We start from the raw sequence: 22966 nt of genomic DNA, 5'->3' as shown, positions 1-22966 counted from the left end.
TACAACTAGCAACTTGAGACACAGGAAAAGTATCACTGCATGAGCTCAAGGACATGCTAGATGACCATATATGAACAATTGAAATTATTATAAATCATAGGGTACATTTTATAGATTTTAGAAACTTGATTCTGATTCAATATTATGTATTTTCTCTATTTTGTTTGGTATTTATTTTATTTCTTGGACCATGTACACTTCTAATGCTTTCCTATGCTGAAATTTTCTCAGGTCGCTCGCTCGCAAAAATTCAACCCTCAAGAGACTTTCTTCCTACTAAAATAAAATATAAATACTTTGGAAAGAACGTATATTAGAAATGATTTTGCTAAAATCACAATTTAAAAAAGATATATAAATAGGACAGTCTATGCCATCCATGGTTCTGTCGCTCCTGGATATGTCTTAAGATACTGTATGATTTCTATAGACACCATTGAAGATCCCACCGGTCAACCCATGACCTCACTACACCTCCCATAATACAGTGGCATCTACCAGATCAGCAGAGTAGGGAGATACATATTTCTGTTGCTAGGACCCAACATTTTCCTGTGGCTGCTACCTCTGTAGTCACACCTATAACCCACAAGGGAAAATGAGCCGTGAGACACAATCGAAAGAGAGACGCTCTCTCACACAGCAACACCATTCATTCACAGTAACGTCCCTCATTACACAGGTCATGGAGGAACATGGAGGAAAATGTTTTGTGTGCAAAGGTGAACATAACAAAAGGATTACTCACGTATAGTGATCTTTTGTAGTAGTGTAGGTAATGAGCCTTGATACCTCAGAGACCTCAAGAGGAGACAGAAATACATGTACGTATGGACACATGCGTGCACACACACATGCACACACTGTTTTCCTATCCCCTTACGATCTGCATCAATCAATGGAAGTGAAGATGTGCAAAAAGACAGGAGAGAAATATCAAAGCCGTGAGATAAGATCTTATGTAAATAAGAACTTGTAGTGCAGGACCACACTGAGGGTTTGGTGAAATTACCAGCTATATTCTTTAGTGAAGCCTGGGCTCATGCCCTAGTGTGTGTGTGTGTGTGTGTGTGTGTGTGTGTGTGTGTGTGTGTGTGTGTGTGTGTGTGTGTGTGTGTGTGTGTGTGTGTGTGTGTGTGTGTGTGTGTGTGTGTGTGTGTGTGTGTGTGTGTGTGTGTGTGTTTGCATACAGTGCATTCAGGAAGTTTTCAAACCCCTTGACTTTTTCCACATGTTGTACGTTACATCCCTGTTCTAAAATTGATTCAATTGTTTTATTCCCTCATCAATACCCCTTAAAAGCAAAAACAAGTTTTCAGAAATGTTTGTGAACTGAAATATAACATTTACATAAGTATTCAGACCCTTTGCTATGAGATTTGAAATTGAGCTCAGATGCATCCTGTTTCCATTGATCATCCTTGAGATGTTTCTACAAAAACCAAGGCATGAGATTGAAGGAATTGTCCGTAGAGCTCCGAGACCCCAAGAACACAGTGGCCTCCATCATTCTTAAATGGAAGACGTTTGGAAGTCTGAGCAACGTTGGGGAAAAGGGCCTTGGTCAGGGAGGTGACCATGAACCCGATGGTCACTCTGACAGAGCTCTAGTGTTCCTCCGTGGAGATGGGAGAACCTTACAGAAGGACAACCATCTCTGCAGCACTTCACCAATCAGGCCTTTATGGTAGAGTGGCCAGACAGAAGCCACTCCTCAGTTAAAGGCACATGACAGCCAGCTTGGAGTTTGCCAAAAGGCACCTAAAAACTCTCAGACCATGAGAAACAAGACTCTCTGGTAAGATGAAACCAAGATTAAACTCTTTGGCCGGAATGCCAAGCGTCACGTCTGGGGGAAACCTGGCACCATCCCTACGGTGAAGCATGGTGAGACAACAACCCTAAGCACACAGCCAAGACAATGCAGGAGTAGCTTCGCCAGATTTGAACCCGTTCAAACATCTCTGGAGAGACCTGAAAATAGCTGTGCAGCAACACTCTCCATCAAACCTGACAGAGATTGAGAGGATCTGCAGAGAAGAATACAGGTGTTCCGTGTCATACACAAGAAGACTCATGGCTGTAACCTCAGCTTCAACAAAGTACTGAGTAAAGGGTCTGAATACTTACGTAAAATGCGATATTTCAGTTCAATTTTTTAAATAAATGCCCAAAACCTGTTTTTGCTTTGTCATTATGGGATATTGTTTGTAGATCGATGAGTGTGGGGGGGGGGGGGGGACAATTTAATACATTTTAGAATAAGGCTGTAATGTAGCAAAATGCTGAAAAAGTCAAAGGGTCTGAATATTTTTCAGAATGCACTGTATGTTTGTGTGTGTGCAAGTGTGTGTACATACACATGTATGTGCGTGCTAGCATGTGTGTGTCTGTGTGCACATGAAAAAGGTCTTATCTAGAAATATGAAGAGCAAACCAATCCAATGATCAATCTGCCAAGAAAATGCTGCAGACTTATCTGTTACCGAAGATACTGAGACACTGGGTTTAGATTCATTTCAATGGACTTTTCATTTCATTCCAGTTTTCTCAACAAGACTGGTCAATCGAAACAGTCAAACTTTGACTGTCAAAGAGGGGCTACTGGGACAGCATCCCTGTCTTTTATAGATACCTTGACCTTTAAACCTAGTCCGGTTACAAAGAGACAGTTGATATTGAAGTCATCCACTGGGAAATAAGGTCAGCAGCCCACTAATGAACTCATGTAGCATACCAACATCAAACTTACACCAGTAGCCTAGCTTAGGCCTACTAGTCATGCTCTGTAAAATGAAGCAAGGTTTTATATACATATATAGCAAATTAATATATGCATTATATGTGTATTCATTAGACTACATAAAAACAATGCAGATAGTCTCATTTGGAATTTGACTAAATGCTGTTACTTATCTTCTCTGATTGGTTCATAACACCTACTATGCTACATGTTTTGAACAGCAAGTATGAGGTAATTGTTTGATCACGTGAAAGCTGCAGCAACTGGCTGGGTTCCTTTTGCATAGGCTGGTGCCCCGGGTGGACGGAGTTTACACATACCATTCCATTGGTTTTGACAAAATTCTCCATTCACCCAGGGCACCGGGCCATCCAAAACGAGCAGGCCCCTTGTCAAACGATATGGTAGCGCTACTACAGCGGAGGTTGAAAGCTACAGCTTCGTAGCTCAGGGGGGCCACGCCCCTTGATGCTGATTGTACAGTTGTACAATCTGGCTAGGGACTATCAACAAAGTGGATATGACGTATAGGGATGTTGTGTGGGAGAATGTATGCATTTGTGCACATGTGGCATATGCTATCAAATGGAAGTAGGGTTGGAGAGAGAAGTCCAGGATATCATATGTGTTCTGGGACAAACATGTGTAACAATACAGCTGTTCCCACCACTATCAAACAGATGCGTGTGTGTGTGCATATGTGCGCTTGCGTACAAGTGTGTTTGTTTGCTTGTTCTTCCTCCTTGAAGATAATGGGTCTGGGTGCGCTAATTCAAGGAGACAACCCACACCTGTCCAAGTGCAACACCAGAGGCCAAGTCTTCGCTTCCTGTATACTGTATTTGCACAGCATCCACTCCCTGTGGTGTCTCCATCTGCAAGATGATCATGCTACTCTCTCCCCTCCCTCTTCAGGTCATCATGATATTATTGTCATACTTTTGTTTTGGCTAATGATTCTGGGCAATTATGCCATCATTTGGGATTCATTAGGACTAAAACCATAGAGGAAGTATCTGGATGTAACACCATTATACGTAGGGTATAGGCTATGACTAAAATGTTGTGTTTGAAGATGCAAATCAAGTGTAATAACGATGAAACAAATGCTATTTGGAGACACTTCAACAATATTTCAAAGAAGTTATCATAATATCAATAAACTATCCACAATCTATGGATTTTTACCAAAACCCATTGGTCTCAGATATAGCCCCGCCTCTACAACAAGCGAACTCACCTTTTCTATAGTGCCAATGCAAACTAGGCGAGAGACCGAGAGTCAAGGGGCGAACTGGGGAACAGGCTAAGCAGCGGGCTTCCAAGCGCGTCTCGCAAATACATCAACGATAGGGCGGGGGACTGGGGACTAGGGCGAACCCGTTTCGACTGCTGAGACTTTCTAGACTTTGCTGAACCGGTAAATAGCCACTCTGCACAGTGCCTGTGCTTTTTGTGTATGCAGTGTGGAAATAAAAACCCTTTAAGGCCACATTTGCGAACTGGACAGGAGGAAGGAGAAATGGAGTTTCCATCGGTTTCGGTGAGTCGCGCATTTGGTCTCCGTCTCTGGTAATGCCAGTGGTGTGGGGATCTCCGTGCAGCTCAGGAAAACAGGGCGTCGGAGGATGGTGGTAATGATAGGATCATCATGGCAAACGGAACTGGTACTCTTATGTTGAAATGCGTTGTGGTTGGAGACGGTGCTGTGGGCAAAACGTGTCTGTTGATGAGCTATGCCAACGACGCCTTTCCAGAGGAGTATGTGCCCACTGTGTTTGACCATTATGCAGGTAAAATGATTTTGGAACATGTCATGATTTTACATGAACATTTAGGCTGTGTGTGGTGTGTGTGTGTGAGAGAGATCTCGAATTGAATCATTTCCAGTTACCTGATCCTTCCTAATAAAATCTGACACTCTGGTAATCTAGTTACTGTTGCATGAGTTTAATCTCTATGCCAATTTGTTTGAATAGTCCCTACATTCCAATGTTCAGGGGAAAGTGAAGTGTGTTTGAATGTAGTGCAATGCTTACCTTTTCTACTTTCTTTGTCTCAGATTGCATAGGAATACATCTGTTTCTATAAGCAAAACCACTTGGGATAAGAGATCCCTCTGTCTCTCTCTAAACAAGCCTTTTTCATTGCTTTGCAGTGAGTGTCAATGTTGGCGGAAAGCAGTACTTATTGGGACTGTATGACACAGCTGGTCAGGTACAGTGAGTTTATTTTTACTCTGGCTGGTTGCCAAGCATGCCACGTCCAAGGACACAACCTCTCCCGATGTGCTCCCCCCCTCTCCCGATGTGCCCCTTCCCACTGTTAACCAATGGTGCTCTAGACACACCCACAAGCTTGAAATTCTGATCACTCTAAACTGCAACAGGTGACGGTTTTCTCCACATTGCTCTAGTTTCCAGTCAGTCTGGTGTGTGATAGACCGTGGTTGTAGGCCTCGTTAAGCATTTCAATAGGTCTATTATGTAGAGAACAGGGGTCCTATGTCCAGTAGGGAGGTTGTCACTGTCTTGTTTATGGGTTGGTTCTTTACAATGTAGCATTCAAATCCGCAAGTGTATCACTCAACTCACACTGTACACAGCAGCACGCAGTCAAATGTGCACAGCCATAACATTTTCACTCCCTGTCAGCAAGCTCTCGTGTAAACACACACTCACGTTCTCCTCTAAGACCTTTAGCTCTGTTTTTCCAAGCTGGGTCTGAAAGTTAAGGCATGTCACATGCAGCGACGAATTGCTAACACTCTTCCCCCGAACCCAATTTTTTTGAACTGTGTAAAGTCCAAATAGGTCCTGAACTGAAACATAATTCGTCTGGTGAATAGGTTTTGAGGTTGAGAAATAATACTATAAGGCCCATTTGTTTGTTCATTAATCAAATATAAGTACATGAGTAGTTTAGCTTTTGTCTCCTACAATCCCAAATAATTATTCCCACTCGACTCTGTGGCTACCATAACTAATTCTTTAGATAAACTATATGATCTTAAAACTACATTTCAGTAGTGTTTCACACAGCTTTTCGTTGCTCTTTGGTGTTTGATTGCAATTCCATATCTGGAGCCTTTTTTGTTTTCTAATTCAGACCATCTGTGAAATTGAGAAGTTTCCCAGATGTCGACTGTGGGCGCAGAGGCCACAGAGAGTAGTTACTTCTCTTCAAATGCAGCCCCTCCACTCCTCCACCTCGGCTGATCTCTTTATGCTTTTGAGCACAAGGCCAGCTGGTAATGTTTATAACTTCAGCATCTGATCAAAGAAGGGAGTGCTAGAGGGAGGGAATAGAGACCGAGGGGCTGGCTGAGACAGGGGAAAAAAGTGAGTGGGGAGCGAAAAACTGCAAATCTGCTCTGGAACCCTGTAATACAGCCCTATAGGAGGCTCGGGCCAGGGGTGTGGAAGAATGCAATGCTAAATACTATACCCCCTCTCTGTTGAGGAACCTCATCCAACCCAGCCACCCACCCGCTAATTCACACTCTCCTGCTACAGTCCCCACCTTCTGCTCTGCATCAGACATGTTTTATTGGCTCCAAAGACCTTTTAATACTTAGGCCCCTGGCAGAGCTGAAGCTCCTGGAATCGTCAGCTGTTTCATAGGGGAAGATGATTAACCATTTGCTCAAAGAGAAGAGAAATTAGTCTCTCATTTCGTCTGTGTAACACTTATTCCAGCACCCGTGTATTTCGTACATCTATACGTAACACGTTCAGTCACATTTCTTAGCTCTTGAACATGTGGGCCAAGAACAGAAGGAACAGAATGGAATATACTTTATTGATTTGTTCATTCATCCTCTCCCTGGCTGATGCACTAATCATAGAAAGCTAGCATTGCTGCTGTGGATAGGAGGGGGAAGCAGGAAGTGGATGTTAAGTGCTGTTGTACCCATGGCAACACTGGGCTCTCTCTACTCACTCTTCACTCATTCCCTTTTTTTCTGCTCAGTTTCTCATTTGCTCACTCACTCCCTCCTGCACTCACACTCCTCACACTCAGTTGCACATGTCTCCGTCACTGTTCTGTGATGCCCCCCCCCCCCTTTTGTTTTGTGTAGTGCCTCATTAGGTTTTGTGCCCTCCTGAGATGTGACCCCTAGACATCCCAGCAGGGGGTAGAGTAAAGTGGGCTCTGCTCTGCTGCTGCCACTGGGCCTTGTTCCTCTCCACTCAGCTGAACACCAATGGCAGCACTAGACATGTCGTTCACATTTGAACACTACAGCTAGATGGAGGTTGCTGATGGATGTTTTAAATTGTTTCACCATTGACCACCATAGGTCTAAAGCTCCATTATTTGGCATGTGATGTAATCACCTTGAATGGGATACCTCAGTCTGAACTATCACTTTAGTCCCCATGTTGGTAAATGCTCAGACAGTTTTGGGGATGAACTGTGAAGTACTGTAATATGTAATATGAAATGCAGTTACTAGCTGGCAATCAACTACCAGTAAGTTACTGTACAATTCACAGTAACCCTTTTACAGTGCAGTGTTCAGACAGTTTTGAGGATGGGCCATGAAGCGTAGTGCCTGCGCTTGTTATTCTCCTTGTGGCTATGTTGGAACAGGCGTCTCTGACACAGCCGCCAGGCACGAGGAGGAGGGACTCGCTGATAACATAGACTGTCATGTCAGTGACTCGACACACTCACAGCTGAGATCACATACCCAGCCAAGTAGAAATGCCATAGATAGCCTCGCCCTGATCGAAATGTAAGAACCCGTATGGGGAGAGCGGTTGGAATATGCCCTGCCATGAGTACCTTTATTAGTTTCTTAACCCTTAGCCTACAATTTCTGCTCCCCTGTGGAAATCGAATTAACATAATAAAAAATATCCAGCAAAATCTGTTGGTTTTAACTAGAGATCTGTTTGTTTGCATGGACTGCGTCTAGGGTTGCACATTTTGGGGAATATTCAGATATGGGAATTAACAGGAATATATGGGAATTAACGGGCATATAGGAATTAACGGAAATATATGCAAATTAATATTAATACCATTTAAATGTAATATTTTTTGCATGGGATATTTACCATATCATATGGAGACAAACAAACATTTGTCCTTATTTTAAGTAGACATAATTGCAAATTATTACATCCTTCCAATAGAAAAATAATAAAATAATTTGTTACGAATTGAACTTTAATTAAATGAGTTGACTCTTCACATGGGATGATTTCACTGAACAAAAGGGAATATTGAATGATCCCCAATGATCCATCGCATCTCCCAAAAGCATTTTCAACATAAATCTGTAAAATGATAACCTAGACACTAAAGCTTTGGTTGTCTTCCTCTCAGGCTTCCATGTAATCTCCCTGGACCTCCTCAATGTCCACCTCTTGAACATCAGACTCTGAGGCCTCATCTTCACTGTCACTTTCCAACCTTGTTGAGGATGGCTCGTTGTCAGGCTCAAAAAGACTCAAATTTCCCAGATGACCACCAATTTTTCAACCCTTGTATTGAAGGCAACAGGGGAAAGAGCCTCAGATCCACATAGTCCCTTGCACCAGGTGGCTGATGAAATATGTTGGCACGTCTGCCATATTGCATCTCCATCCCAAAGCCCTTGCTTGGAAGTGTACTTCGCCAGACTGCCAAGAACCTTGCCCTCATCCAGGCCAAGGTGGTGAGACACAGTAGTGAATACATCATTCGCCTTGTTCATCTCTGCACCAGACAGGATGCTCTTGCCAGCATACTTGGGGTCCAACATGTATGCTGGGGCGTGTATGGGCTTCAGACAGAAGTCTTCACGCTTTTTGATGTATTTCAGAACTGCAGTTTCCTCTGCTTGGAGCAACAATGAAGTGGGCAGGGCAGTACGGATTTCTTCTCTTACATCTGCAAGCTGAGTCTGAACATCAGATAGAATGGCATTGTCTCACTCAATCTGTGCAATGGCTACTGCTATAGGTTTCAAGCTCCTTACCACTCTCTCCCAAAATAAGTTATCCAGGTGGATCCTCTTGATGGGGCTGTCCATATCGGCAGACTGTGATATGGCCATTTCTTGGCGAAACATGATAACACCACCCCAATGGGTGTTGCTGGGCAGCTTCAATGGGGTGCTCCTATTCTTCTCACTGTGCTTGGAGAGGTAGATTGCTGCTATAACTTGATGACCCTTCACATACCTAACCATGGCTCTCTTGTAGAGTGTATCCATTGTTGTCAGAGCCATGATGTCCTTGAGGAGCAGATTCAATGCATGAGCAGCACAGCCAATGGGTGTGATGTGAGGGTAGGACTCTTCCACTTTAGACCAAGCAGCCTTCATGTTCGCAGCATTGTCTGTCACCAGTGCAAATACCTTCTGTGGTCCAAGGTCATTAATGACTGCCTTCAGCTCATCTGCAATGTAGAGACCGGTGTGTCTGTTGTCCCTTGTGTCTGTGCTCTTGTAGAATACTGGTTGAGGGGTGGAGATGATGTAGTTAATTATTCCTTGCCCACGAACAATCGACCACCCATCAGAGATGACTACAATACAGTCTACTTTCTCTATGATTTGCTTGACCTTCACTTGAACTCTGTTGAACTCTGCACCCAAATTAGTAGATAAAGCATGTCTGGTTGGTGGGGTGCATGCTGGGCAAAGAACATTCAGAAATCCCTTCCAATACACATTACCTGTGTGCATCAGAGGTGAACCAGTTGCATACACAGCTTGAGAGAGACATTCATCAGCATTTCTCTGACTACATTCCTCCATTGAGTAAAAATAACTGATTCCAGGAGGACCTTGAGCTGTTGCTATCCATAAGGTGTCTGATTTACTTTTGTCAGAGGTTGCTTGTTGTGAGCGCTGAGGGAACTTTATGCACTTGGCCAGATGATTCTGCATCTTTGTTGCATTCTTCACTTATGATTTGGCACAATATTTGCAAATGTACACAGTTTTTCCTTCTACATTAGCTGCAGTGAAATGTCTCCACATATCAGATAGTGCCATTGGCATTTCCTGTAAAGATTAGAATAAAAATTAGTTAAAAAAATTATTACAATTCCATGTACAGATAAACAGTTAGCTTAAACAACTCCTTTGAGAGAAATGTTTTAAAATGAAACATGTATGGAAATGGGTGAATTAACACTCCTCGGTTATCAGGCTCAAGCAAGCTAAAACTCACATGGTATCAACAACTAAGTAGCAGGAATTGTTAACAAGTTAGAAATTATTTAAACACACTTTGCTGGAGGCTACTATTTACTAATTAACAAAAAATCATGTATGTCATAAAATATATTCACCCCACACAGTATTGTAATCAAAACTTACCAGAAAGCATGTAGTCCTTGGCTCAGACAGTGTAGTAGTGTGGGCTCAATAGCATCTCATTAGTGTGCAAGATCTTGAGAATCAGCTGTACATGTGATGGAATAATGCACTGTGAATGCAGAGGGTTGCAATTTCATTGAATTGGGGATAGTTTAACCAAAATATGCCACAAGACCTATAATTGCTTTGTGTATCCCTCAAAAAAAGGTTCACTGTTATAAGCTAAGTTTTTTTTCTTTGAATGAATTTAAGAAAAATTCCTCAAATTCCAGGGCTTACTTTCCGGAAAAATTCCAGAAATTTACTGGAAAGTGTCCGACCCTTTGCAACCCGAACTGCGTCTCAATCCACCGCATCCTTCCGCATATGCGGTGAAAGGTGGCAGAGCTAGATCTGTGCTTATCAGATCATGATACATCCCAAAGAATCAGCCTCCTCAAGAAAACATCTGTAGCATCCAAACGTTTTGGCCTACAAACTGTTGTGACCACTCAATTGAAAGACGAGATACCCTCACGAACATGATGTTCTCCATGTTTCTCTAGGATACTCACAAGAATCATCTGAAGGTCCCTGGTACCAGTTTTATAAAGTCAAATGGAGATAGTTTAGTGCCTAAAATAAGGGGATAAATACATGATCTTTCTTTCGTCTCTCAGATATAGGACACTTCAAACAAACGTCATTATGATTTCCCTGTTGTTCCATGTAGTGAATATTTTGTTCAATGCATTTATATTGGCTAATAGCAGTAATGCCATTCTGTGTTTCATCCAACAATTTGTTTACATTTTATACCTTAAGGGGTCTTAATTCAAAATCAAATAGCTAAACAATCATTGGTTTAACCATCTTAAAACACCCCCCTCCCCAGGCATAGACAGAGCTTAGACTCTTTACGAGAAACCCTCTTCTGTCTACCCCTTTGGTGGCCCCCTTTGTATTTTTATGCTTCCTTCTCCCTCCTTCATACTATTTACTGTACACGCTTACATTGTGGAAACATTTATGAAATGCGATGGGGATAAAAGAATGGAGGAACTAGAGATCGCTCCCCCTTCAGAAGACAAGCATGTATGGTCAATTCTTCATGGGTACCTAGCTACCAACTTCTTCGTTGCTGGCTGGCTAGCTGGGTGGCTAGCTGGCCGGCTAGCTGGCTGGCTAACCAACAGTAGTAGTTAGCCAGTTCACTCTATTGACTTACTAAGGGCTTGCAATCTACACACAGTGGGTATTGAGGCAGGTAAACATACCAAAATGTACACAGAATGTAATTAACGTTTTCAAGATACAATGTTGTAGTCAGGCAACATATAAGATGTGAATGGGCAGCATTTTAATATTTTCTCTTGCTTCAGCTCAAATAATGGAGGGTATATCATGGTCCACACAGACCAACACAGTTGTGAAGAGGGCACAACAAAGCTTTTCCCTCTCAGGAGTCTGAGGATCCGGGGGCCAGTGCCAAATCGTTTCAAAGTTCTACAGCTCCACCATTAAGAGCAACTTGACTGGCTGCATCATATCTTGGTATGGCAAATGCTTAGCATCCGACTGCAAGGTGATACATAGGGTACTGCGTAGAAGTGGAAGAAGTTTGGAAACACCAAGACCCTTCCTAGTGCTGGCAGCCTGGCCAAACTGACCAATCGGTAGAGAAGGGCCTTGGTCAGGGAGGTGACCAAGAACCCTATGGTCACTCTGACTGAGCTCCAGAGTTCCTCTGTGGAGATATGAGAACCTTCCAAAAGGACAACCATCTCTGCAGCACTCCAGTAATCAGGCCTTTATGGTAGAGTGGCCAGACGGAAGCCACTCCTCAGTAAGGCACATGTCAGCCTGCTTGGTATTTGCCAAAAGGCACTCAGACCATGAAAAACAAACAAGATTCTCTGGTCTGATGAAACCAAGATTGAATTCTTTGGCCTGAATGCCAAGCATCACGTCTGGAGGAAACCTGGCACCATCGCTACGGTGAAGCGTGGTGATGGCAGCATCATACAGGATTCGAGGGAAAGCTAAACTGGGCAAGTACAGAGAGCTCCTTGATGAAAACCTGCTCCAGAGCTCTCCGGACCTCAGATTGGGGTGAAGGTTCATCTTCCAACAGGATAACAACCTTAAGCACACAGCCAAGACAACGCAGGATTGGCTTCGGGACAAGTCTCTGAATGTTCTTGAGTGGCCCAACCAGAATCCAGGACTTGAACCAGATCGAACATCTCTGGAGAGACCTGAAAATAGCTGTGCAGCGACGCTCCCCATCCAACCTGACAGAGCTTGAGGATCTGCAGAGAAGAATGGGAGAAACTCCCCAAATACAGGTGTGCCAAGCTTGTAGCGTCATACCCAAGAAGACCCGAGGCTGTAATCGCTGCCAAAGGTGCTTCAACAAAATACTGAGCAAAGGGCCTGAACACTTGTGTAAATATCCATTTTTTTTTTCAATTCAAAATGTGTAAAAATGTCAACCTGTTTTTGCTTTGTCATTATGGGGCATTGTGTGTAGATTGAAGGGGGTGGCTGTAACGTAACAAAATGTGGAAAAGGTCAAGGGGTCTGAATACTTTGAGTTCTCGTTTCTCATTGTGTATTTATTATTACTTTTATTATTACATGTTAATACTTTTCTTTCTCTTTTCTTTCTCTCTGCATTGTTGGGAGGGGCCTCTAAGTAAGCATTTCACTGTTAGTCTACACCTGTTGTTTACGAAGCATGTGACAAATGCAATTTGATTTTTACATGCGTTTGAAATGGACTACAAAGCAGAAGTATCAGCATATTTTCTGTAAGACATCAGCTAAGCTTCATGAAGGCTATTTCTATTTCCGTCAGTTCTTGAAACCACTGCTCTCACAATAACCTTTATTTATTTAACTAGGCAAATCATTTAAGAACAAATTCTTATTGACAATGACAACCCACTGTTCCACCGTAGGCCAACTGCCTTGTTCAGGGGCTGAACGACAGATTTTTATCTTGTCAGCTCGGGGATTCGATCCAGCAACCTTTCGGTTACTCTAACCACTAAGTTACTTACCGCCCCCAAGTGGTAGTAACAGATGCTATCATGGCATCGCCATTAGGTCGTCCAAGACTTCTTAATTATCCAGTGCACAGAATTTAATTCACTTAGATTTTTCTGTTTTTTACCTGATCAATGTTAAGTTAGTTTGTTGAGCTAGTCAGTCATATTAACGATGATTTACTTCCTTCAAGCTTGCCACCTTGTCCATCACCAGTCTTCATGTGTGCACTCTGCATGTATAAACTCGGGTCATTCAGAGTGTGCCGGTGATGTAGAAGGACATCCTCTCAGAATTGGGTATCAGGGAGCAATGAGGAAATGCTTGATCTCATTTACACAGACCGGACCATGTTGGATATGTGAATTAGCTATTGCCGCCACACAATAAACTGAGGCCTATCGGAGATGGCAGTTTGTCTGATGCCTTCCGCACTGCTTCCTATAAAGTACTGCTAATGGGAAATAATGCCCAATAGCCACAGTCAGAGAGAGACCGAGAGAAAAGCTGCTATCTGATGAAGGTCATCTGTAGAAATCGGCACATCCCTCCATTTCAAAACGAAATTCTAATGGCTAAATGTTTATCACTCCCTTCATATAAAAGTGTTCATTGTTCTCATAAAACAGCCTGGTAGCTTGGCAGTGTGCTGTGTTGTGTTGTGCATGGTGAAGTCCGGTAGATAAGCACAGAATAAGTTTGCTCTCCTCTCTGCCTCAGTGAGGAGGAGTAAAAAGATAGCTGCATTTGGAGCTAATTTTTCATACGGTTTAATAATTCATGAGTATTAACTCTGAGGATGTGGTAGTCTTTTGGTGGATATTATGTAAGGAAGGCTGTTGCTCTCTTTCTCCCCAGTGTCTTTGTTCCCCTCCCCTAACTTCTCCCTCTCCTGTGTCTCTTATTACCCGCCCTTACATTTCTCCAGGAGGACTATGACCGCTTGAGGCCTTTGTCGTACCCCATGACCGATGTCTTCCTCATCTGCTTTTCTGTGGTCAACCCGGCTAGTTTCCAGAATGTGAGGGAGGAGTGGGTCACCGAGCTGCAGGAGTATGCCCCAAGTGTCCCCTACCTCCTCATAGGCACTCAGGTGAGCCACCCCACCCATAGCCTGTCTCTATACTTTGTCCTGGCCATTTCACATGCTGAGTTTCACAGAGTGTATTGTATTCACCTGGCATGTGCTATCCTCATCCACCCTACTCATTCTCACGCCCTACTTCACATTGACAGGGGAGGTGGATTATAAGACTGAGCCTCCACTTAAATGTACTATACACTGGTTTATTTCATTCTTAAGACCATTCACGAACATGCATAAAGAAATATAGGTGTATAGTTCCGAATCATTAAAAAGTAGATGGAACTTAATAGTAAGAGTAAATTGAACTTTTTATTAACTCTCAAATACTTTCCAAAAGATCAAACCACACTTATGGGTGTCCCTCCGCCAGCAATTCCCTGGCCACCAGAAATAGAAAATGTCCATATTGGTGGTGGTGAGTTTAGTGGAGTGGGCCTGTGATTTATCGTTCTTTCGGCTGATATTTACCTCTCTTGTCAGTCCCACCGTAACTCACATTCTCACACTGCATACTGATGTGGGCCCAATCAATTCACATACTGATGTGGACCCAATCAATTCACATACTGATGTGGACCCAATCAATTCACAGATGACCAGAGCCACAAATCAAACACTACCACAGAAGTGTGAATGAATGTTTGTCTCAGTAAAGAGTTTGTTACACGTATCAGTTGGGCATGTGTGGTAAAGTAGTGTGTGTGTGTGTCCCCCTTAATCATATAACAATGAACTTTTACCAGTTGAATGTAGACACAAGACATTTGTATAACCATTTTTCTGAAATAATTTATTAAAATGTGCAAATGAGGCAATATTTCATTAAATGCGTTTTAATCACCATTTTATTTCAGCGGGCTCTCTCTTTGAAAGCAATTCTAAGACTATTCACAACGATATTGGGCTGGGTACTAGTAGGGGAAACGTTGAGTTCAAGCTTTTATTTTAGGCTATTTAGAGAAAAATAAGCCCTAGATGCTTTGCTAGCAATAGACAAGAAATCTACAGGGGCCGGCCAATTGGATCCTGGTCTGCTTAAGTGTGCAGCGCCCATCGTTGTTGGCTCAATAACTCAAATATTTTAGTTTTATTTAACATTGTTATCCGGAAATATTCCAAAAATATGGAAATCCGCTCTCGTGCTGCCACTCCATAAGGGTGGAGAAAGTAGAGATCTTAACAATTATCGCCCCATTTTAAGGCTTTCGCGTCGATAAAATAAAATAGCTAAGATTCTTGAATCCTTGGTAAATGTACAACTTTGCTCTTTTTATTTGAGAAATGTGTTTTTGAATGTAAACCAATCAGGGTTTAGGCCTGGGCATAGTGCTATGACAGTAACCGCTTTAGTTGTTGATGATCTTGTCAAACAAAGCAGCACATTTTCATATTAAAGGCTTTTGATACTGTTGATCATGCTATTTTCTTGAATAAGTGGTCCTCGATAGGCCTGAGCTATGACGCCTGTTCTTGGTTTCACGGTTATCTTAGTGACAGAACTCAGATTTGTAAAACTTGTGCTTAATATGAGCAAAACAAAATACATGTTTTTAAACTCTCGCACAAATGTTTCAGATGAACTACGTTCACTCATTAGATGGTTCTCCAATCGAACGTGTCCCGCAAATAAATGCTTAGGCATTTGGATTGATGTGGATTTGACTTTTTTTAAAACATATAGATGAGCTGGTTAAGAAGCTAAGATTTAAAGTTGTCTTTTTCTACAGTGCCTTTCTCTAAGCAGTAGGAGTCAGATTATTCAGTCAACCTTTTCATATGTTCTTGATTATTTATCAAAGTGCAGCTGCTGCTACTCTTAAAAGTTTGCATGCCATCTACCATAGTGCCCTTTGTTTTGTTACAGGTGACAGTTTTGATTCACGTCCCTGAATTCTGAATCAAAAGGTTGGCTGGACTTTGCTAAAAACCTGTAGATCTCTACATTACATCACTACATTTGGCCCTACTTCATAAACTTCCATCTTATCTAACTGTGCTAAGTGTGCTAAGTAAATCTAACTGTGCTAACTAAGTATAGACACCGGAGTTGCCTTACCTGTTCATAGGATTGGTTAACCCTTAAGGTTCGTAGGGTCTCCACTGAGCTAGGTAAATCTGATTTTTAGTTTCAATGTTTTCAAATTGATAAAAAATAAGAAACAGATGCCTTATTTACATAAGAATTCAGACCTTTTGCTATGAGACTCGTAATTGAGCTCAGGTGCATCCTGTTTACATTGATCATCCTTGATGTTTCTACAACTTGATTGGAGTCCACCTACGGTAAATTCAGATTGGACTTGATTTGGAAAGGCACACACCTGTCTATATAAGGTCCCACAGTTGACAGTGCATGTCCAAAAATAAAGCCATACGGTCGAAGAAATTGTACGTAGAGCTCAGAGGCAGGATTGTATCATGGCACGGATCTGGGGAAGGGTGCCAAAAAATTCCTGCAGCATTGAAGGTCCCCAAGAACACAGTGGCCTCCATTATTCTTAAATGGAAGAAGTTTGGAACCCCAAAACTCTTCCTAGAGCTGGCCGTCCAGACAAACTGAGCAATCGGGGGAGAAGGGCCTTGGTCAGGGAGGTGATCAAAAACTCGATGGTCACTCTGACAGAGCTCCAGAGTTCCTCTGTGGTGATTGGAGAACCTTTCAAAAGTACAACTATCTCTGCAGCACTCCACCAATCAGGCCTTTATGGTAGAGTGGCCAGACGGAAGCCACTCCTCAGTAAAAGGCACATGACAGCCAAAAAACACTCTTTCTACAGTGAAGAGGCAACTCCGTGATGCTGGCCTTCTAGGCAGAGTTGCAAAGAGAAAGCCATATCTCAGACTGGCCAATAAAAAATAAAAAATTAAGATGGGCAAAAGAACAGACACTGGACAGAGGGAACTCTGCCTAGAAGGCCAGCATCATGGAGTCGCCACTACATTGTTGACGTTGAGACTGGTGTTTTGCAGTTACTATTTAATGAAGCTGCCAGTTGAGGACTTGTGAGGCGTCTGTTTCTCAAACGAGTCACTCTAATGTACTTGTCCTCTTGCTCAGTTGTGCACCGGGGCCTCCCACTATTTCTATTCTGGTTAGAGCCAGTTTGCGATGTTCTGTGAAGGGAGTAGTACACAGCGTTGTATGAGATCTTCAGTTTCTTGGCAATTTCTCGCATGGAATAGCCTTCATTTCTCAGAACAAGAATAGACTGACTGGTTTAAGACTAAAGTTATTTGTTTCTGGCCATTTTGAGCCTGTAGTCGAACCCACAAATGCTGATGCTCCAGATACTCAACTAGGCTAAAGAAGGCCAGTTTTATTGCTTCCTTAAATCAGGACAACAGTTTTCAGCTGTGTTAACATAACTGCAAAAGGGTTTTCTAATGATCAATTAGCCTTTTAAAATAATGAACTTGGATTAGCTAACAATGTGCCTTTGGGACACCGGAGTGATGGTTGCTGATAATGGATCTCTGTACGGCTATGTAGATATACCATCAAAAATCTGCTGTTTTCAGCTATGATTGTAAATGACTATGTCTACACTCTATTTCTGACCAATTTGATATTTTAAAATGGGCAAAAAAAAGTGCTTTTCTTTCCCAAGCAAGGACATTTCTAAGTGACCCAAAACTTTTGAACGGTAGTATATTATTTACAACATAACAAAAAATTATCTCTTGGCAAGTTTGGAGAATATATCTAAAGATAACCACACAAGTTGCTGAATGCAGATGCTTCTGAAGCTAAGAAATTAGTTGGCATGTCGGAAAAGTCAGACTTTCGGGAAATGGGAGTTTTAATTTTTTTATTTTACTAGGCAAGTCAGTTAAGAACAAATTCTTATTTTCAATGACTGCCTAGGAACAGTGGGTTAACTGCCTGTTCAGGGGCAGAACAGGCAAAACGACAGATTTTGTACCTTGTCAGCTCGGGGATTTGAACTTGCAACCTTTCGGTTACTAGTCCAATGCTCTAACCACTAGGCTACCCTGCCGCCCCAGGGTCAAAACATTAAAAAAGGCAGCCTGTGGTGCCTGGCCTCATATTGGGTGTTAGTAAGAGAGGAACAGCGTGACTGAGCGTGTGTGTGTGTGTTCTGCACTCAAAAGAAAATGAAGGGACGAATGCCTCATGGTTGAAGTTGAATACATATGAAGGAATAATATAATAGAGAACCAGCAGGGTAGCCTAGTGGTTAGAGTGTAGGGGCGGAGGGTAGCCTAGTGGTTAGAGTGTAGGGGCGGAGGGTAGCCTAGTGGTTAGAGTGTAGGGGCGGCAGGTAGCCTAGTGGTTAGAGCTTTGGACTAGTAACTGAAAGGTTACAAGATCGAATCCCCGAGCTGACATCTGTCGTTCTGCCCCTGAACAAGGCTGTCATCGAAAATAAGAATTTGTTCTAAAGTGACTAGCCTAGTTAAATAAAGATAAAATGAAAACAAGGTTTGGATTGTGTTTGGAAATAGTGCAAAGGACCAATATGGCACATTTCTCAAGATGAACATTGTCTGTTTGAATACTACAGCGAAACTCCATAGAAGAATCGTGAAACAGGAAGAGCACCTCTTTGGTAATTGAAGTCAAATGTGGGGTGCTCTTTGAAAATGGGGAAGAAGATCCATTTGGTCTCCCATCTAGTCCAGCTCTGCTTAGCTTTGATATTTGCCACTGACTGTTACCAATCATGAGAGTGATTGAGAAATCTCCACTTAATTCATTGTTGCTATCGAATTCATTCCAAAGGGTAGGTTTAAATTCAACTGAAAATAGACAATACAGGGTTTCAAGCTTTGGTTAATTTCAAATGGAATATAGAAGTTAATCCAAAATCCAATCAAACTGCATTTTAAGATTGTTCTGATTTAGTCCTATTCTTTTATTACATACATTTTTGGTTGAAATGGAGATGTGAATTCAGGACATGCATTATTAATTTGTAGACCAACTGGAATTAAAGCCAGACTCAATGGCACAAATGGAATCTCCTTTACATTTTTGCTTGTGTTGTTAACCAAACATTTTGTAACATTTTTGTAATCCAGTAAATAGCCTTCAATTTAAGGCTATTTTACAAACTAATGTAACAGTATTTTTTTTTTTAACTTGTTAAATGAGTAAAACACTATGGACACATTGAGGTTACTGCAACAAAGATATTCTTAATCATAGAAAGTGTGCATGTTCAAGATGGCATGCAAAAGTAGCAGGTCTGTGGAGATCTTCACAGTTGCGATTGAATAAATCTATGCAGAATCTCGAATGGCATTGATCAGTTGCATGACGTACTTGAATGATCTCAATTGCAGTCGAGGTCATTTGTCGTGCTAGATGGAGCACGGTGATAACGTTGTCGTGTAAATAAACTAAATATCTGACACTGTTCCCTTTTTGAACTTTTGGTTTTTAAATGGTTGAAAGTGCAACAATAATGTGAGAGAATTCAACCAAAAATCTGACATTGAGAATTTGGTGGTTGAAAAGATGGTCATAACACATTGTTAAATTCTCAAACTTTTGGCTGTCTTTTTGAGTGGGCGAAAATAGGTTGTATTCTCATTGATCAAACGTATTAACTAAATATTACCAAATGATGTGGTGTGCCCAGTGGGTAGTTGAATGAACAAGTTGTTCAAGATTGGCTGTGCTGATTGGAAATGTTGTCTCTCCCTGTTTCAGATTGACCTGCGTGATGACCCCAAGACCATTGCCAAACTGAATGACATGAAGGAAAAACCCATCACCACAGAGCAGGGCCAGAAGCTAGCCAAGGAGGTACGTACCACTGTGGGGCCAGGAGGGAGGTTAGAAGGAATTTTTAGTGTGTAGGAGAGACCACTTTACACAGATGGTCTGTCCCTCATCAAACCAATTCTGTATTAAAATTATTATAAAGCTTGAATATATTCAGTTTTGGGCATTTGTTGATTGAGTCTCACACACAAGACTTCCTCCCCAAGCTAGCTTGGTGATGAGGTTTAATCCTATGTTGATAGTTTTGAGTGACAGCCTGTTCCTCTCCAGATTGGTGCGTGTGTCTACGTGGAATGCTCGGCTCTCACCCAGAAAGGACTGAAAACTGTGTTCGATGAGGCCATTATCGCTATCCTGAACCCCAAGAGGAAAAAGGGAGTCTTGAAGAGAAGACTGGGGCCACGCTATATCAACTGCTGCCTCATCACGTGAGAGATGCAAACATCCAAAAACACCTGGGTCGTATTTATTAGGGCATGCAATGGAAAATGTTTTAAAACATGTGAAAACGGAAAACAAAAACAGAAACAAGCATTTCTTATTGGACAAGATCAGGAAGCCCCACCCTGTTTCAGGCTGTTTTCTTCCATTTGGTGCCTAATGAATACAAACCAGAATGAATGACAGAGACCGCGGAGATGACATAAAAGGGGGGAGAGAGGCTGAAGGACCGACATGGACAAGGACCCTATTTTTAGTTCGGGGCTCTTGAGCGGTTTTGTCTCTCCTGCTGTCGACCAATGGAGTTAGGGGGCAGCTTTACTACCAAAGGAGCACAATACCCAAGTCAACAACGCCCTTCAGTAAGACTTTATTTGCCTTTATAAGTACTTTAAAAAAACATGCTGTAAGCTGTCAGAAAACCCATAGGTATCACGTGCCCATTTAACTCCTAATATGACATGTATTTTTAATAATATATGCTGTAGCAATTAACGAATGGGTTGATTGCATTTATTTTAGGCGCTTTCCATCAAGCCTCCAAGCGCTTTACATTGTGTGTTTGAGTAACTCACCTCAGCCACAACCAATGAAATGCTTTGTTTCAAAGAACAGGCTATTCCCCTCAACAATGGGGAGTTGTCTTTTTTTTCTACTACTAATCCCATCTTTTATAACATTATCTGCTCTTCTTGCTCAGTTTGCGGTGCTTGCAGTATTATTACTAAACTTGGACTTGAATTAATCAGTAACCCAATGGTGGCCAAATAATTGAATGCACACAGCTGCGTGGGATACAGACTCTTTGGGGAGAGAGGCACACAACATGAAGCACACTCCACATACCTATCCTTGTCCAATAAAGCACAGTTAAAAGTCGACCCGCATACCCCTACCATTAGCATTATCGTGCTGACCTGAACACACTGTGTGTTGATGGCTGCAGAACCAGTCCATCCCAGTTCAGCTCAGTTCGGCTTGGCTCAGTAGTGTGAAAAGGGTATCCCTCAATTCTGTCATTGAAGCACAGAACATACCATGGTTACAACATCCACCCCCAAAAGGCCAAGGGGGTGCATGCATGAGCACAATAAGCCTGCTCCAACCATATTCCAACCCCAGCCATATTCCAACCCCCTCTTCAGACACATATGCCTTCGCCAGCTGGAAGATATCTCTTCTTTTTTTTGGTGCATTTTTCTAACCATTGGGAAGGTGCTTGCCGACTGCCTGATCTTATTTTTTTTTTTAGGCCAGAGTTGGACTTGTTGATTTTTTATTTTTTAGAAAGCTTTAATGTATATGGCGCTCTCTTTCTCGTTCTCTGTCCCAGCCTGCTGTGCTGTGTAGTGTTTTCCCTAGAAGAGCGGAGTGGATTATTGGGTGTTGACATTCTCTATTTACCAGGAAGTTGTGGCACATGCTGCTACTGAGGTAAACTGAATGGATCTATAGCGGTGCAGAAACAAGTGCAGCTTCTGGTTAATCCTTTTCTCTACTCAATAAATGTGTTTTACTATCTAAAGCCTTTCTTTGGGGTCTTCCTTGAGGATGTGTTACAGGACATTATGATGTTCGGTTATGTATAGATGTTGTTTTTCTAAGTACAGTATTGGGCACACTTGATTTGGATCCGTTGCTAGCTAGGCCGTGGTGACCTCGTACAAGAAGGAGTGTCTTCGAAGTGTGTCACACATGTGATTCCTCACGAAACCCAGAACAACAACAGACCATGATTCACACAATGTAATCCATAGAACAGTAATTTGAGGAAGGATTGTTGAAATGACATTTTGTATCTAAAAGCATAATTGAGAAATAATTGATCCAAGTTTAAGACTCCATGGTGTTTAATCTGTAGGTGCTACAAAGCAAACATTGGTGTCATGTGAAGCTTTACAGCTTGCTCAGTAATATGAGTAGTATTTTGTATTTTTTTTTTTAAATTTGGCTAATTGTTTCATATTTTCTAATGGCATCTCTGCTACTTTTAAAGTTAAGATCCAATTTGTAAGCATTTTCCAAGAGTGAATGTGAAAATGGTCACCCTCTGCTGGTAATTTGCAGTATGTGCAATGTTACAATTATTGTAAAAGGAGGGCTGTTATTTGTTACATGACCTACTATGCCAATTTATCTGTATAAAATGGGCCATAACTTTAAAACTAGCAGAGATCCCACCCTGGAACTTTGATATGCCGGTAGAGTATATTAGGTTCAACAAAAAAAAATTTAAAATGTGCCTAATCAAATAGTTTTCTATATTCATGTTTATTTTTCAATATTCATAAATTATGTAAATGTTTTTTTTTATTGACATCAAAAAAATTCTCATTACAGAGCAAGGGGTGAAGCTTCAAATGACCCAAATGTTTGCTTTGTAGCATCTACATTTTCCAAGGTAATGTAATCAAACGACTGGATCGCATCTCTAGCAACTAAAATATGAGAAAGTATGAATTCGATTATATAACTGAAAATATGAACGGGGAAAAGTGTTTCTACCGATACATGTCTGCTTTCATGTTTTTCTTTGGCAACTGTGGTATAAGTGGGACAAACGCCTCCGTTCTGTACATTACCTTGGAAAAA

General features: G+C 41.8%; 1 protein-coding gene across 1 annotated transcript; it reads left to right on the top strand.

The window, feature by feature from the left end:
• Nucleotides 1–4009: 4009 nt before the first annotated feature.
• Nucleotides 4010–21899, top strand: LOC115135256 (rho-related GTP-binding protein RhoQ-like). Its single transcript, XM_029669746.2, has 5 exons — nt 4010–4536; nt 4902–4960; nt 14023–14187; nt 19859–19954; nt 20204–21899. The coding sequence occupies exons 1-5, from the start codon at nt 4395–4397 to the stop codon at nt 20363–20365; spliced, it is 624 nt and encodes a 207-aa protein (XP_029525606.1). The 5' UTR covers nt 4010–4394; the 3' UTR covers nt 20366–21899.
• The last annotated feature ends 1067 nt before the right edge of the window (nt 21900–22966 follow it).

Source organism: Oncorhynchus nerka, linkage group LG10 (assembly GCF_034236695.1).
Source record: "Oncorhynchus nerka isolate Pitt River linkage group LG10, Oner_Uvic_2.0, whole genome shotgun sequence".
Lineage (NCBI taxonomy): Eukaryota > Metazoa > Chordata > Actinopteri > Salmoniformes > Salmonidae > Oncorhynchus > Oncorhynchus nerka.
The sequence above is the reverse complement of the archived record's forward strand: the minus strand, read 5'-3'. Positions and strand labels throughout refer to the sequence as shown.

Excerpts from the sequence above, each read along its gene's own strand:
- LOC115135256 (XM_029669746.2), top strand. The coding sequence starts at position 4,395 with ATGGCAAACGGAACTGGTACTCTTATGTTGAAATGCGTTGTGGTTGGA. Across the intron at positions 4,537-4,901 it reads TGTGTTTGACCATTATGCAG|TGAGTGTCAATGTTGGCGGA; the intron begins GTAAAATGATTT and ends ATTGCTTTGCAG. Across the intron at positions 19,955-20,203 it reads GCCAGAAGCTAGCCAAGGAG|ATTGGTGCGTGTGTCTACGT; the intron begins GTACGTACCACT and ends GTTCCTCTCCAG.